This window comes from Musca domestica, unplaced genomic scaffold (genome assembly GCF_030504385.1).
Source record: "Musca domestica strain aabys unplaced genomic scaffold, Musca_domestica.polishedcontigs.V.1.1 16, whole genome shotgun sequence".
NCBI classification, from domain to species: domain Eukaryota; kingdom Metazoa; phylum Arthropoda; class Insecta; order Diptera; family Muscidae; genus Musca; species Musca domestica.
Genome location: NW_026712219.1, coordinates 844,980 through 863,704, shown reverse-complemented (window position 1 = coordinate 863,704; position 18,725 = coordinate 844,980). Strand labels below are relative to the sequence as shown.

Genomic DNA, 18,725 nt, shown 5'->3' with positions numbered 1-18,725 from the left:
ATATATCGGTCCACGTTTTGGTATAGTCCCAATATAACGGTAACTCCCGATATTCGGCATTTTGATGATTTTTGCCACACTTTTTCACGGATTTGTTTGAAAATTGGTATTGGTAATGGGTCCTAGTTCGTGTGGCGAAATATTGTATGCTTTGATATAGCCCCCCTTATAACGGCACCTCCCGATTTTTGGTATTTTGATGATTTTTTCCACATTTTTTCACGGATGGGTTCTAGCTCCAGTGGCGTGTGCATGTATAGGTCCACGTTTGGGTATAGCCCCTATATAACGGTACCTCCCTATATTCGGTATTTTGATGGTTTTTGTCACATTTCATCGCGGATTTATCTAAAAATTGGTATTTGTTGGCCATAATGGGTTCTGGCTGCGGTGGCGAAACATTGTATGTATCCGTCGACATTTTGGTATAGCTCCCATATAACAATACCTCCAGATATTTGGTATTTTGATGATTTTGGCCACATTTTCCCACGAATTTGTCTAAAAATTGGTATTTGTGGATCATAATGGGTTCTAATTTTTGCTTTACCCTAAAGTGGAGGGTATTAAAAGTTCGACCCAGCCGAACTTTATGTTTTTTTACTTGTTTGTTTTTTTTTTTAATAATTGCAAATTTTCTTTTTTGACACAAAAGCTGGAAACGACAGAGATTCGAGTGAGAAGGATTGGTAACTCTTTATTAAGAGTTAGAAAACTTCTCTTCCGGCGAATTTCTCTTTATAACTGTTCTTCTTATTGTCAATCAGCTGTTTTTGATTATAGATTTATTGAAACCACAAATCATTTTTTTTTTTTTTTTTGTTGTAATCGCAAACCTTGTTTTTTGTGGAATTCTTAGCAACAAAGGATATATATTTTTTTTAATTTCTGTACAACTTTATTTAGGTAGTCGAAGATAGAATATTTTTGGTAGTCATATTTGCCCGAAAAATGTTTGGCTTTTCAAAAACCAGTATCCATCAATAACATACACACACAAACAACGCTAATTTTTTTCAATGTTAGTTAACAATGGTGTTGCTTAAGTTGGCATTTTTGCATCAAATAGCTACAAATCATTTGAAAAAGCTGTTGGCTTTGACAGCAAAGATAAAAATTAAACTGTTCCTTTTGAAAAAAAAAATAATAATAATAAATGTCGTTTTGCCATTGCTTTTACAGATTGTTTCATTTAGTGTTTAATTGAGTTGAAATTTTAAATGTTGTTAAACAAATTGTTTTAAAAACCATTTTAATTAGTTTGTTTTGTTGTTCTTTTATTTAGAACAATTGCCAAAAATTTATTTATAAATGAATTTATTTAGTTGTTTTGTTTTTAGAGTGGCGGAAATGAGGTAAGGCCGAGAGAGAAAATTACAAAAAAAAATGAAAATAAATAATAAAATAATAACAACTGTTGAAAGCAAAGCCTGTATAAAATCGGTCAGATTTGTAATTTAGACTTAAAAAAATCAAATCACAATGGTGCAAAAATTACTAAACATGCGATTACACCTGATGTTACAGTCATATGTAAAGTGACTTTTTCCACAATTATCCGTATGATTTTTAAAGCATACTTTTAGAGGCTCCCCAGAACTTTTGATCTAAATGGAACTTTTAAGTATACAAACAAGTACAGAAGCAGCTAACCTCCACCTACAAATTTCAAAGAAAAAAATTCATTAAAAAATTCATGTATTTTTTGATGGAATTATTTTTTGAAAACCCGTTATGTGGAGGCTATACGAAGACGTCGACCTGCATAGGAAATGGTTCGATATAGGTTTTGGTACTAATTTCGATCGTCAAATACGAAATTTGAAATAATTCCGGTGAATAATGTCGCTAAAATCATCAAAATACCGAATATTGGAAGATACCGTTATAAGGTGGCTATACAAAGACGTGGACCTTTATATGTAATTTTTTGTCGTAGTTTGTAGTGCCCATTAAGACTTCCACATACGAAATTTGAAACAATTTCGGTAAATAATGACGCTCAAATCATCAAAATTCCGAATATCGGGAGTAATCGTTACATGGGGGCTATACGAAGACATGGATCAGCGTAAGCGATTTTTTGTCATAAGCTGTAGTACCCATGAAGATCTCCATATACGAAATTTGAAACAATTCCGGTGAATAATGTCGCTAAAATAATCAAAATATCGAATATCGGGTGAAACCGTTATGGGGGGCTATACTAAGACGTTGATCTGCATGGACAATTTTCTGTTGTAAGTTGTAGTACTGATTTCAATCTTCAAATACGAAATTTGAAACAATTCCGGAGAATAATGTCGCTAAAATCATCAAAAATTCGAATACCGGGAGGAAGCTGTAGTACCCATGAAGATCTCTAAATATGAAATTCGAAACAATTCCGGTGAAAATTGTCGCTAAAACCAATCAAATATGGAATATCGGTTGGTACCGTTATGTGGGGGCTATACAAATACGTAGACCAGCAAAAGAAATTCTTTGTTAAAACTGTAGTACCCATTACGAACTTTAAATACGAAATTTGGAACAAACCCGGTAAATAATGTCGCTAAAATTATCAAAATACCGAATATTGGGTGGTAAAGGGGATATGCGAAGACGTATTTACGAATTTACGAACTCAACCTGCCTATTGGGAAAAACATACACGCGATTGCAAAATTTTAGCCTTCCATCTCAATACGTTCGAAAGATAGCTTTGTTACAACGGACAGACAGACTGACGGACTTTGCTAAATCGACCTAGAATTTTACGCTCATCCAGATTATATTTACTTTGTAGTATTTCAAGGAGTTACAAACGGAATGACAAAGTTAATTTACCCTCCATACAATCGTGGATACTTTGGGCACCTTAAAGTATGCTCCATAAAAGTAAAATATGAAAACTTCACTTTACATATGACTCTAACATAATGTGTAATTGGGTCTTAAGTTTTCTTTTTTTATCAAATTTGACAAAAGTAGATTTCTTGTTCGACCTTATATTGGCCTTGCTTGTAACACTTGTCATAGCTCGGCTTTGCCTCTGCAAATTTCCAATGTCACAAAAATTTTTGTTTGCATTCAAAATTCTATTTTCGATGTTGCCCAGTTGCGTTGAAGGATATGTTTACATTATACACCACTAATCCATATTCTCTGTTGTTTTTTTTTTTATTTTCTGTGTCCTTCTAGATCACCGCAAACTTGGATGTATTCTTACGGCGTTTTAATGAGCTACAATATTGGATTGTCACCGAAATGGTCTCCACCTCCAGCATGAGTAAGCGCGTTGGATTACTGAGAAAATTCATCAAATTGGCCGCCTAGTAAGTTGAAATCCAAAAGGGAAAAGGGAGAGAGAGAGAAAGAGCCTGATGAAAAGTGAATGGATGAGAAAAGAGATCTCCGGAAAAAGGAGAATTTTTTTTTTTTAGATATTCTAAAAGTCGTTCTATATGACCTTCTACAGATGGAATAACTGCCACAGAAAGAACAGCTTGCACAATGGTCGCAAATCTTAGACCCTATGCAATCTTCCGACAAAAGAATTTCTATCACAAGCCTTTCCATAGACCTTCTAAATATAGAATATCTTTCAGAGAAACGATACCTTCCATAGTTTATTCATACTATATAGATGGAATACTTTGGACAGGCTGGTCTTTCAGAGATAGGTCACATTCAACTGCCAATTAATTAGCTGGAATACCTTCCACAGACCTTTTTATGTAAAATAGGCTCAGTCCTTTTACACAGAGAAGAGCTTCTCCAGGTATATGGCAGAACTTCTACAGGTCTTTCATATATAGCATATCTTCCATAGGGCTTCTACAAGCACAGGACTTCCATATGTACTAAATCCGGTATTTCACAAAAGAAATACCATCCACAGAACTCTTTTAAAAAAATACCCTTTCAAAAAGTTTTCGATAAATAGAAGACCTGCCACAGGACTTCCACAAATTCAATACCATCCACAGATATAGTATAGACAAAGAACTCCCACTTGTAAAAATTATATACAAATCTTCTATGTGTCGAAGATCCTCCACAGTTTTTTTACTGTGATAGAAGACCTTCCAGAGGTCTTAAATAGATATAAGACCTTTTACAAGTTTTTTAGAGACTGAAGACTTCTTCCAGGTTTTCTATAGTTTATAGGCTCAAAAATGTTTCTTGGATATAAGACCTTTCACACTTAGATAACCTTCGACATGAAATCCACAGACATAATATTATAAATTATGTAAGACCTTCCATATGCGACCACAGGTATTTTATGAATCAAATACCTTCTACAGGTGTTCAGTTGCGGAATCTCCCAAAAATACTTAATAAATAGAAGACCTTCCACATAAAATCCACAAACAGAATACATTCCACGGGCATTTTATAAAAAGAATACCGTCCCAAAATTATTTTATGGATAGAAGACCTTCCACATGTAATCCGCAGACAGAATACAAGCCACATGTGTTTTATAAATATGATACCTTCCACACATCTTTTAAAGTTTTAAAACAATTCAAATACAATTAATACATAGAAGACTTTCCACATGTAATCCTCAAACAGAAAACAGTACACAGGTCTTCTGAAGAGAGAAAACCTTCCAAACATATTTGATAGATAGAAGACTTTCCACATGTAATCCACCGACGGAATACAATTCACAGGTCTTTGATAACTAGAATACTTTTCACTAATTTTGAGACTTTGAAAAGAAGTACAGAATACATTCTACATTCAATCCACAGGTATTCTTCGAAAGGATAGAAGGTAGAAGGCCTTGTAAATGTAATCTATAGGCAGAATATAAATCCACAGGAGCTCTTTTTACAGTTCCAAGACCTATTGCAAAGATTGAAGACCTTCCACATTCAACAGAAGGTCTTCCACATGTATTCCACAATAAAATCAACAGATCATTTTAAAATAGAATACCTTCAAACGACCTTCTACAATTTTAAGACTTCTCGAAAATATGTCTTGGATAGAAGACTTTCATCATGTAATCCACATACCGAATATAATCCATATAGTCTTCAAAAAATATAATAGCTTCCACATTTATTTCCCAAATATAACACCTTTCACAAGTATTCTATAAACAGAAGACCTTCCACAGATAATTTCAGAACAGAACACCATCCACAGATAATTTCAGAACAGAACACCATCCACCGGTCTTCTAAAAATAAGAGACCATCTACAAGTCTTTTATAAATAGAAAACCATCCACAGACCTTTTTGAACGAAAAGCCTTACCCAGGTCTTCTAAGCACGTAGAACCCTTTTGAGATCTTCAATAGATAGAAGACATTCCAAATATCTTCTTTGAAGCAGAAAAAAACCTTCCAAAGATATATGTTTTCCACAGGCCGCTAATAAAAAATAAAAGACTATCCACAGTTCTTCGATAGGTTGACGAATTTCCACAAATCTCCTAAAGAAGAAACACCTGTAAAACATGTTCCACAGGCCTTACATAAACCAAACATCAGCAGCAGGTCTCCAACAGATAAAAAACATTCCACATGTCTTTTGCAGAAGAAAGACTTTCTACAGGACTCGATTAAAGGGAAGACCTTCCACATGCCTTCCACAGAACTCCTATGGGTGCCACAGAGATGGAAGACCTATGGCAAGACCTCTTTTAATAGGTCTTCTATAGATGGATAGATTTTTCTATTAAAGGAAGGTCCGCAGCATGTCCACACATATTCAATGCAGAGATGCTTCTCTGCAGTCCCTCTATGGATGGGAGACTTTTCATGGGTATTTTATAGTGAGAAATTCTTCTAAGAGACAATTATAAAAATATGACCTTCCCATACCTTTTTATATAGAGAACCCTAGAATGACATATTTTTATAATGGACTCTTGACGGGGTTCTCTTTATAAAAGACCCATGAAAAGTGTCCGATCCATGGAGATTCTCCGAGTCATTAAGTCGTCTCCACGGACCTTAAATAATGTGGAAGCTCCTCAACAGGTACAAAACTGTTCTTTAAGTTAAAATCTGTCTCCTATACTTCTAGTATAGGGAACCCTCTAAACCGAAAAGATTATACTTTTTATAAATAGCTTATATGGGGAAGGTCTTATAAGGATAAAAGTCCTTAGACAAGAAAAAATTATAAAGCAAAAAATAAAGGAAAATTCTCCTGAAAATCACCCCCATTGGGCTTTCCTTAAAAAAAGGATGATAAACCAAAAGACTGATAAAAATCCAGTAGTAGACAATTTTTTTCATTTCCTAAAAATAAAGCCCCCCCCCACTACCCCACTGTGCTCTCATTATTCTACGCCGTAAAAAACTCAATAACCATATCCCCGTCCCTCTCTCTCTCTGCGATTTCTTCCACATATCTGTTGTTGTATAGTTATTATTAAAAACAAAAAAAAAACTATAATTAAATTATATACTTCTTTACATAACTACCATTTCAGTTGCAAAGAATACCAAAACTTAAATGCATTCTTTGCCATTGTTATGGGTCTCTCGAATATGGCCGTGTCACGGCTGCAACAGACCTGGGAGAAAATCCCTTCGAAATTTCGCAAACTTTATCAAGAATTTGAGGCTTTAATTGATCCTAGTCGTAATCATCGGGCCTACAGGGTATTTGTGGGTAAATTGCAACCGCCCCTCATACCCTTTATGCCCCTCTTGCTCAAGGACATGACATTCGCGCACGAGGGCAACAAGACCAGCATCGATGGTCTGGTGAATTTCGAGAAAATGCACATGATGGCCCAAACGATGAGGACACTGAGATTTTGTCGTTCCAGGAGTTTGGGTGAGTACCGAAGGGCCTCTCTTAAAAGAGTTTTTTTTAATAAATTTTAATTTATATTTTCCCAAAACCAGGTCTTGATCCACCCTCCCCCAAGAGCGAGGGTGAGGTACGCTCATTTATTAGCTGCCTGCGGGTAATAGACAATCAACGAGTCCTCACAGCAATGTCACAGAAAATCGAACCAAGTCGTAAGATATAAATATTCGAATAAGAGAACTTATAAAAAAATCCAAAATTTAAAGTTAGGTGGGTAGGAGGTAACCGCATTTCGGTTACTTATTTTTCCATAGCAGTGTAGTTTATCTTTCCTCCCACTTTTCAAAAACCCCAACGTTAGAAAAACAAAAAAAAAATAAAATTACTTTGTTATATATAAAAATATGTGTTAAAAAGTCATGTTTTTTATTGATGAATTGAAAACAAAATTGTATTTAGAAGTTTAGAAAAATTCTAGATTTAAACAAAAAAAGGAATGTTTGTAAAAAAATGTTAAGCAAAAAGAAAAAAGTATTTTAAAATATTATATATGTGATAATAATAAAATAATTTATATTAATAGTATCTCTAGCCCTCTCCCTCTCTCTCTCTCTCTCTCTCATACACACACTAAATATCTCTCTTTACTTCACACATTTCAGATTGGGATGAAAAATTGTTGAACGACCTAGAAACAGATGAGAAAAGACTATCTATCTCTTAAAGAAATGAGAAAGGTCTTATGTCCTTAAAAGAAGCTGAAGCAGGTCTATTATGATGCCACGGTCGATTAATACGAGTAGAGAGCGACCATCGGCTGTTATGGCGGCCCACACCATCAACATGGCCGGCGCTTGAGCTGCATATTTTCAGCAGACCTCTTTGGCAAGCTTGTTTTTCAGTTGTTTACAAACTGCTAGACAACGAATGTTTTCGCATCGGAGAAAACCAAATTGGGCAGTTCAATACTTTCGGCCAAGCGAAGCAACTCTTTAGCTCTTTTGAGTCTATTTTTTTTTTCTGTTGCAATGTAAGTTGTTGCACTTTTTGCTCGTTTTTCAGTATTTGCCGAATGTTCAACACACGAGCCATTTTTCGTCCACTGCGACGCGGAGTCTCGATCAAGTCGCTTCTTTACTTTTCGAACCTTTTCTGCTGATGTTGCTGTTTTCTTCCGTCCACTTTCTTGACGTCGGGCTACGCTACCATTATCACGGTACGAGACACGAAAGATTCATTCACATTTAAATGCTGGAATGTCCGATACGATAACCACTTGTGGTTTTCCATCACGAATAACTTTTTTTCTGGAAAATTCTTACCAAAATGCTTTTGTAGGCTTGTAAACAATATAATGAGCTGTCCCTGCAATCATTTTAACCGCTGTCGGACGAGTAGCTTAGGAATGACAGTAGTCTGAAGTTGGTTGCAGTTTTTTCATCCAGCCCTGTATATAGACCTTCCAGAGGTCTTTAAAAGACATTTTCTCCCTCTTCAACTTGTTTCTTCTTTCAAGACCTAAGAAAAATCCCAAGTCCGATTTTTTGTGATTTGTCTAACTATGAAGTCCCTATAAATTACTGATATTTTGGAATTTCCCTGTTTCTGCTGCAATTTTCATCCCTGTGCACCAATCTCAATTTCTCTCGACTCTTTCTTTCTTCTCTTTCCTCAACTATTCATTGCAATATGCTCTCCCTCATGTCTGACATAAGACTTAATATCTCTTTACTATTGTCCCCTACATTTCTGTATCTATTCTTTTATTAATCTAACAACTATTTATCTTTCCCACTCATGTGCCCTTTTAATCTTCCCTTGAAAAAGGAACTGTACATACGAATCTAAACTCAATCCCCAAAAACAAATTAAAGACAAAAGAATGTGTTTAAAAATAGAAAAAAAAAGAAAAATTAAAAAATATATATTTTTCTAAGCTCTTTACAATTTCTAAATAATAAAATCATAGAAAAAATAAATTTAGAAAATAAATTCTCGTTATATTTATTTGTATAGAAACACTATTGTTTATGCATTTTTTTATAAATATATTTATAAAATGGACTTTTATTGCACATACATTGTTATTATCCCTATTACTCGCTCACACAATTTGTAAATTTTTTTAGTTTTTTTTTTTAATCAAAAATATTTAATTTTAATTTTATGTAAAAAAAACTATATAGCCTTAATAATTTTTATTGTTATTATTTTTTAATAAATAAAACAAAAAATATCAAATAAATATATTATATAAATTATAATATGAGTTTGTTTGTTTTTTTTTTAGTTTTTTTATACCCTCCACCATAGTATGTAGGGTATATTAAGTTTGTCATTTCGATTGTAACACCTCGAAATACACATTTTAGACCCCGCAAAGTATATATATTCTTGATAGATGATAGCATAGAATTCTTTGTCGATTTAGCGATGTCCGTCCGTCTGTCCGTCTATCCGTCTGTGGAAATCACTCTAGCTTCCGAACGAATTGAAGTAGTTTGATAAAATTTGCTCAAATGTATGTTATGTCTGCAGGACTTTTGGTATTGAAAATGGACCATGTAGATCCACGTTTTGGTATAGCCCCCATATAACGGTACCTCCCGATGTTCGGTATTTTGATGAGTTTAGCGACATTATTCACCGGAATTGATTTAAATTTGACAGAAAATTGTCTGTGCAGGTCCACGTATTCGTATAGCCCCCATATAACTGTACCTTCCGATATATATTTTGATGATTTTAGCAAATTTATTCACTGGAATCGTTTCAAATTTGATATTTAAAGTTCGTAATGGATACTACAGCCTAAGACAGAAAATTGTCTCTGCAGGCCCACGTCTTCGTATAGCCCCCATATAACTGTACCTCCCGATATACGGTTGTTTGATGACTTTAGCGAATTTATTCACCGGAATCATTTAAAATTTGGTATTTAAAGTTCGTAATGGATACTACAACCTAAGACAGAAAATTGTCTGTGCAAGTCCACCTCTTCGTAAAGCCCCCATATAAGGGTACCTCCCGATATTCGGTTTGTTGATTTTATCGACATTATAACCGATTTTTTTTTAAGTTCCACATTTGAATATTGTAATGGCGTATGACAAATGTTACCTACGCAGGTTCATGTCGTCGTATAGGCCCTAATATAATAGCTACATTCGGTATTTTTAAGATTTTAACAGAAGTTTTAACGGATTTTATTGTTTTTGAGAATTGCCAAATTCGTTTCAAATGATGAGTTCGGCCCGGCCGAACTTACAGCTTTTTTATTTGTTTTTTTTTTTTTTCAATTTTATCCTAAAGTGGGGATACATAAGCAGCTTGTCATCGTTGCATAGCATATTAATGTCAAATGGTAAGGGAAAACGACGCCAGAATTGGTATGCGACTCTGATATTCCTTTATAATTAAACCTAAACCTCAAATACAAGACCTTTGCTTTGGAAAGGCCATTTTATTACACCCATCACCTTGGAAAGGAGGGTAAATTAACATTGCCATTATCTTTGTAACATCCTTAAATATTCGTCGTGGTCCCCATAAAGTATATATATTCATAATCAGCATAAAATTCCAAGTCGATTTAACGATGGCCGTCTGTCTGTCCGCCTGTCTGTCTGTTGAAATCACGATACAGCCCACATTATTTGACGTAGAGCGTCAAAATTTAGCAAACCAATTTGTATTGCGTCTAGGATGGTTGGTATTGAAAATGAGATATATCGGTCCACGTTTTGGTATAGCCCCCACACAACGGTATTTCCCGATTATTCGGTATTTTGATGATTTTTGCCAAATTTTTTTCATGGATTGTTCTGAAAATTGTTATTTGTAGGTCATAATGGGTCCTAGTTTGTGTGGCGAAATATTGTATATATGGGTTCACGCTTTGATATAGCCCCCGTATAACGGTATCTCCCGATATTCGGTATTTTGATGATTTTTGCCACATTTTTTCACGGATTGGTCTGAAAATTGGTATTTGTTGGTCATAAGAGGTTCCAGTTCCGGTGGCGAAAGATTGCTTGTATAGGTTCACGATTTGGTATAGCCCCCATATAATGGTACCTCCAGATATTCGGTATTTTGATGATTTTTGCCACATTTTTTCACGGATTTCTCTAAAAAATTGGTATTTGTGTGTCCTAATAGGTTCTGGCTGCGGTGGCGAAACATTGTACATTGTACGTTTTGGCATAGCTCTTATATAGCGGTACCTCCAGATATTCGCTATTTTGATGATTTTTGCCACATTTCTTCGCGGATTTGTCTAAAAATTGGTATTTGTGTGTCCTAATAGGTTCTAGCTCCGTTGGCTAAACATTGGTGCACGTTTTTGTATAGCCCCATATAGTGGTACCTCCCGAAATTCGATATTTTCCCACAAATATCTCTAAAAATTGGTATTTGTGGGTCATAATTGGTTCTAATGTTTCCTTCACCCTAGGGTGGAGGGTTTAAAAATTGGTCCCGACCAAACTTTTTGTTTTTTCCTGTTTTTTAATGATTTTATTATTTTTTATTATTAGTTAAAAAAAAAATTATGTTTATTACAATAAAAAATTTGTTTTTTCGTGTGGAAATACTTAAAAAAATTGTGTAAAAATTGGTTTACCTCCATTCTATCTCTTTCGAAATAGTTTCCCTCCAATCTTTCTACCCTTTCCCATCTATAACACCCTGTGACATGTGTTATAACGATTCTGTAAATTAAATTAAATATTTCTAATTGTTTAAAATATAACTTTTTTTTTGGAATATAACAATAATTTATATGTGTAAATGTAGGTGATGTATAGAAGATGCAAAAAAAAAATTAGTAACATTTTTTATAAAATCAAATTACATTTGAAAAAACAAAAATTCACAGATAAAAACTGGAGAGGGACCTTTGTTAATTGTTAACAAAAAAATATATAATTAAATTAAAATACAAACGTATGCAAAATACAGTGCAATAATACTCCGATATTAACAAAAAAAAATAAATATTTGAACGAATTAATGTATTTTATTATAGAGCAAACAATAAATAAAGTTTATAAGTGTTTTAGTGATAGTTGTAAAAAATCATGAAAGTATAGAGGAACATTTTATGAAAATATTAATAATAATATTATTATTACAAATAATAACAATAATGATAATAAAAAGAAAAAAGAACTCCAATAAAAAAACTTATATGCCACTGTCATGTTAAATATATTGCCCTATTTTATTAAATCCTTACAATAAAGCTCAAATTGAAGGCTAATCCATTGCTAAAATGTTCCACTACAGCCTTCCTTCCTCTCAAAACCCTTTACAGAGAAAGCACTTTATAATATACTAAAATAAGATTCCTCAACCAAAAAAAAAAAAACGGGTCTCTCAAAAACTTTTTCTGCAAAACAAATAATCAAAATTTTTTCAATCCCAAAAATGTATTCTACACTCCAATACTATACCTATAACAAAATAATGAAGATATTCTTTTCAATAAAACAAAAATGGTTTCTTACTATTAAAAAAAAAACGATTTTTTTATATATTTACATATGTATGTATGTATGTACCTTATCCATTTATGTTTGAAATACAACAACAACAACAAAAAACAAATATATATTTTTATCAACAATGTTTTGTAACCATAAAACTTAAGCTCCTAAACACCAAAAAAAAAAAACATTGCAAATGCATTTAATTGCAATCTCAAAAAAAATCTCTACCACAAGAAAATTAAAAAAAAAACTTTTAAACAGTGGATCTCATTTTTTATGGAATCAGATAGAGCTTGAAACGGGTTACGGTTATATTTTTAGGTGTAGAAATTCTTATTTGTAATGTCAAAAATATCGCCCGGGGATATAAATGAAAGCTAAGAACAGTATTCTACCCCAATAGATTGTTCAACACGCCATCTATATGTGAAACACCAGTAAAGAAAGTCTTAAAGTCGGGCGGGGCCGACTTTATGATATCCTACACCACTTTGCTAATTTCGTAGAGCTGCGCATAACAATTAAAAGTTTTTATGGGAGAATTCAATCATACACGCCATGATTATAATTATAATTTAAAGTTCAAAAGACTAAATATGCCGAAGCATTTGTGTGTTTTAAATTCGGATTTGTATTATAAATTTGTATTTAAATTCGGAATTGTATAAAAATATATATGGGAGCTATATCCAAATCTGAACCGATCTCGATAAAATTTGGCAAAGATATTTCTGAGCTGTATTTGATATATTTCCCTGAATATCGTTGTTACGGAGTTCATATTACGGCTGTGGGTAACAAATATGACAAATCGGATGAACAGTATATATGGGAGCTATAGCTATATCTAAACCGATCCGATCACCAAATTTGACGTACTAGCTTCTAGACTCAATTCGGTCGTATGTGCCAAATTTCATCCAATTTAGGCAAATATTAGACGTTTGGTGCACAATCAGAGGTAAATCGGACGAAGTTATATATGGGAGCTATATCCAAATCTGAACCGATCTCGATGAAATTTAGCAAATGTATTTCTGAATACAAATATTGTTGTTACAGAGTGCATATTACGGCTGCGGTGGACAAAAATAACAAATCGGATGAAAAATATATATGGGTGCTATATCTATATCTGAACCGATTTCGATCAAATTTGGCACACTTATTTTTAGATCCAATCTGAACGTACGTGCAAAATTCCATACTATTCGGACTGATATTACACGTTTGGTGCACAATAAAAAGCAAATCAGACGAAGATAAATATGGGAGCTATATCTACATTTTGACCGATTATCTCCAATTTCAATAGGGTTCGTCCTTGGGCCAAACAAATGATTTGTGGAAAAGTTCATCTTGATAGGGCAATAAATGCGAACTGTACTTTGTTTACAAAAATACGTGGATAGACGGACGGACGGACGACTCAGAATATGATTCTATGCAGATCATCAAAAGGAACTATGGGTCTATCTCGTCTCCTTTTGCCTGTTACAAACAAATGCACAAAGACATCGGCTGGCTTGATGACTTAAGCCAGTCAATTAAGCAATTTATGTATTCTCAGGTTTATTAATTCATCGGCTGGCTTCTTCGTAGAGGAAGTAAGGAGTTTCAGGTTGACTTAGTTCGATTTTGGACCTTTGTTCCTTTGAGATATTAAGATATTTTGAACAGATCTGTCAGGTCAAGTTCGAAGATGATCCATGATATCGTAAAGCCCCATGTAAGGGTACCCCCCGATATTCGGTTTTTTGATGATTTTAGCCACATTTTGGAAATGGAATGGAATTGGCTGAAATCCTACAGAAGGAGTTCTTTGTAAGTACTTTACACCCAGAAAGATAATTGTCTATTGTCTATTCGTGTCTTTGGCACGAATTATGCGCTTGAAACGTTCAACGAAACCATCACACGCTGCCCAAATGTTTCTCTGCGGTATTCTGGCTCATTCGCGGCGAAGCGCTTGTTTGAGGTGATCGATACTTTGGTATTTTTTAGTGCCAATCTTGCTTTACAAAATACTTCAGACACAATAGTCCAACGGATTGGTATCCGGAGATTTTGGTGGCCATTGTGAAGCGAGGAAATGAAGCAAGGAACCTCATTTTGTAACCATTGTTGGGTGGCGCATGCTGAGTGCGATGGTGCTGAGTCCTGTTGGAATGTCCAAGGTCTGTGGCCAAAATGTTTGCGTGCCCAAGGCTTTAATACACCCTCCAGAATATTTTCGCAATAATATTCGCCATTTATCTGATGCCACGGTCGATTAATACGAGTGGAGAGCGACCATCGACTGTTATGGCGGCCCACACCATCACCAGGGCCGGCGCTTGGTTTCTGGTGGCCAACCGAAGGTGTACATTTTCAGCTGACCTTTTTGGCAAATAAACACGATCATTTTTTTTTTTTTTTTTTTTTTTTTGTTTACAAACTGCTGGACAACGAATGTTTTTTCATCGGAGAAAACCAAATTCGGCAGTTCACCACTTTCGGCCAAGCGAAGCAACTCTTTTGCTCTTTTGAGTCTATTTTCTTTCTGTTGCGGTGTAAGTTCTTCAACTTTTTGGAATTTCAACGGCTTTGCACCGAGCTAAGTTTTCAATATTTGCCGAATGGAATGTTGCGATATGTTCAGCTTCAGCGAGCCATTTTTCGGCCGCTGCGACGCGGATTTCGATCAAATCGCTTCTTTACTTTTCGCGAACCATTTCCGCTGATGTTGCTATTTTCTTCCCTCCACTTCCTGGACATATTTCGGGGTACGCTACTGGTATACGGTAACGAGCTATGGTACGAGACAAACATTTAAATGCTTAAATGCTCTAACGATAGCCACTTGTGGGTTTCCAGCCAAATATAAAGAAATCACGCTTGAATTCCATTACGAATAACTTTTTTTCGGGGAAATTCTCACCAAAATACTTTTGCACGCCTGTAAACATTATAATGAGCTGTGACTAGAATAATTTTTAATAGCTGTCGGACGAGAGACTTAGAATTAACAGCAGTCCGATGATGGTTGCAGTTTTGTCATCTCACCCTGTATAGGTCCGCGATATCGTATAGCCCCCATATAACGGTAACCCCTGATATTCGGTATTTTAATGATTTCAGGCATAATTTTTAATGGAATTATCTTAAAATCCACACAAGGGATATCTTCTGAGTACTTTATCCCTTAGAAGAGATTTATCTACATAGGTCCAGGTTATAGTATAGCGCCCATATAACGATACCCCCAGATTTTCCGTATTTTCATGATTTTAGCGACATTATTCACGGTAATTTCGTATCTAAAGTTCGGAAATGTTACTTCAGTCTATGACTTATGCAACACCACACTCTTTGCATAGCCCCAACGGACGACGGATTTTTTTTAATTTTCTAAGTTTCTTCCAAATGATGGAGAATATGAAAAGCTCGGCCTGACCGACCTTAAGTGTTTTTTTTTTTTTTTTTTTTTTTTTTTTTTTTTTTTTTTTTGGTATTTCTCATAAATAATTCTTAAATTGTTTGGCAATACTTAGATCATTTTGGAAATAGTAAATCCAAATAAAGTTAAGGGATTAATATCACATTTCAAATAATATCGGTATTTTTAAAATCCGAAAACCGTTTCCAATCTAATATTCGTTCCACAAAAAAAATCGTGATCCACTTAAGCTTAGATCTCAAATTCTGGTAGGGATATCAAAACAATGAAAACGCCTTTTATTATTACTTTAAACTCTAGCGACTAACTTTTCAACGTCCAAAACAACAAATAATAATAAAAATAATATTTCTAAAAATAAGACGATGGGTAGTTTTCTAAAAACTAAAAAAATATAGATTTGTAGATAAACTTTCAAAAAAAAAAAACACTTACTTAAACCTTGAATAGGCTCTACTCACCTAAAATGTGTATTTTATATATATGAATAACTAACGACTTTAACACAATTTTTTTTGTAAAAAAAAAAAACAGATTATTATACAAAAACTCCAGTGTAAATGTAAAATGACTTTTAACCAAAAAAAGTTTTAAATGTGATTAGATTGGACAATCTCAATGAACCAAAGAAATGAAAATAGAGGCCCCTATTAACTTTAAAATAGAATTTAAAATAAAAAAGAAACCTCTCACAATAAACGTCAAACTAAATTTACAGAAAAAAAGAAATTAGACTTTCTTCCAACTGGAAATCACATAGAAGACCCCCTAATAACCTCCAAATCAAACTCGTCAAAGTAAAAATGAAGTCTCTTAAGCAGCTCACTGTAAGAAGAAAAACTCCAATTAAAAAATAAGCAAGCAAATGGAAAATAAGAAAACAAATAACAAATATATATTTACACTCACATAGATATTTACAAAGCAAATTTGTCCCTCACACACACACTCACACCTACCCAGACATGACACGACCCGATAGACAAAGTCTTTTGGAAGATTTGGAAAAAAAAATTGCGCTGGCTCGCCACATTTTTTCGTGGAATCTTCAAAATTTACACCGGAAATTAAAACAGTTTATTAAAAAATATAAATTTCCAATTTTGTTTGCGTTAATTGAATTTTGCATTATGCCAAAAGAAAAACAACTTGATTGCAAATTTTAAATATTTACACAAAAACTACAAATTTACAAAAACCCCAAGGAAAACTTTAACGAAAACAAACGAAATGAACCAAACCAAAAATTGAATGAAATGCAAAACCAAAAACAAAAGAAAAAAAATGCCCAAACCACAGAGAACAAATAGCAATAGTTTCTTTAAAAGAACAAAGCAAACAACAAAATAAACAAAAATGTTACTTTTCTAAAAAAAAGAAATATAGAAACAAAAAAAAAACGAAAATATTAAATATTTCTTCATTCTAAATATGTAAAAAACAAAACAAAAAATACAAAGAATAAATAAATAATATTAATTGTACAATTTCAAGTAATAATAGTAGTTTTGTTAATGGCTTGTGGTTGGAAGTGAAAAATGTATTTATTTTAAATATGGAAAACACAAAAAGTAAAAACGCTGTAAGTTCGGCTGGGCCGAACTTTGAATACCCTCCACCATTTGGAACGAATTTGGCCATGTTCAAAAAAATTAAATTATTTTTAGGATCTATACGACGACATGGACCTGCATCATCAAAATACCGAATATCGGGAGGTATCGCCACTTTTCTGTCATAGGCTTTAGTATCCATTACGAAATTCAAATACAAAATTTGAAACAATTCCGATGAATAATAACGCTAAAATCATTTAAATATCGAGTATCGGGAGGTACCGTTATATGAAGGCTATACGAAGACTTGGGCTTGTCCAGACACTTTTCTGCCACAGACTGTAATATCCATTACGAACTTCAAATACTAAATTTGAAACTATTCCGGTGAATAATGTCGCTAAAATCATCAAAATACCGAATATCGGGAGGTACCGTTATATGGGGGCTATACGAAGACGTGGACCTGCACAGACACTTTTCTGTCTTAGGCTGTAGCATCCATTACGAACTTCAAATACCAAATTTGAAACAATTCCGGTGAATAATGTCGCTCAAATCGCCAAACCCCCCAAAAAAGGTAGGTACCATAATATGGGTGCTATACCAAAACGTAGACCTACATGGCCCATTTTCAATACCAAAAGTCCTGCAGTCATGACATACATTTGAGTAAAATTTTATCATTCTACTTCAATTCGTTCGGAATCTAGAGTGATTTCCACAGACGGATGGACATCGCTAAATCGATATAGAATTTTATGCTGATCAATAATATAAGTGCGTTGTGGGGTCTTAAATGTTTTACAAACGGAATGACAAACTTAATATACCCTCCATACTATGGTGGAGGGTATAAACATATTTATTGGAGCAATATACAAGGTGAGATAAAAAAACTGCAACCAACTTCAGACTAATGTTATTTCCAAGCCACTCGTCCGACAGCTGTTAAGATTATTCCAGTGACAGCTCGTTATATGGTTTACAAGCGTACAAAAGCATTTTGGTGAGAATTTTCCAGAAAAAAGTTATTCGTGATGGAATTCAAGCGTGGTAGTGTAATTTCTTTAAATTTGGATGGAAAACCACAAGTGGCTATCGTTAGAGCACTTCAGCATTTAAATGTGAATAAATTTTTTGTGTCCCGTACCATCGCTCGTTACCGTGATACTGGTAGCGAAGCCCGACCTCAAGAAAGTGGACGGAAGGAAATGGTTCAAAACTTGCCGACTTGATCGAAACCCGCGTTGCAGTGGCCGAAAAATTGCTCGTGAACTGAACATATCACAATATTCCATTCGGCAAATATTAAAAAAAAGCTCGGGTAAAAGCTATTAAAATTCCAAAAAGTGGAGGAACTTACTCCGCAACAGAAAGAAAATAGACTCAAAAGAGCTAAAGAGTTGCTTCGTTTGGCCGAAAGTGGTGGACTGCTGAATTTGGTTTTCTCCGGTGAACAAACAT

General features: G+C 34.2%; 1 protein-coding gene across 4 annotated transcripts in view; it reads left to right on the top strand.

Annotated features, from left to right (window-relative positions):
* The window catches only part of LOC131801359 (rap guanine nucleotide exchange factor 4-like), a 304,101-nt gene extending 295,417 nt beyond the window's left edge, over positions 1–8,684 (top strand). For all 4 annotated transcript variants that reach the window (XM_059119932.1, XM_059119931.1, XM_059119929.1 and 1 more), the window contains 3 exons: positions 3,184–3,317; positions 6,446–6,795; positions 6,867–8,684. In XM_059119932.1, coding sequence (XP_058975915.1) covers positions 3,184–3,317; positions 6,446–6,795; positions 6,867–6,994 — 612 coding nt within the window. In that variant the 3' untranslated portion in view covers positions 6,995–8,684. The remainder of the gene's footprint in view (positions 1–3,183; positions 3,318–6,445; positions 6,796–6,866) is intronic.
* The last annotated feature ends 10,041 nt before the right edge of the window (positions 8,685–18,725 follow it).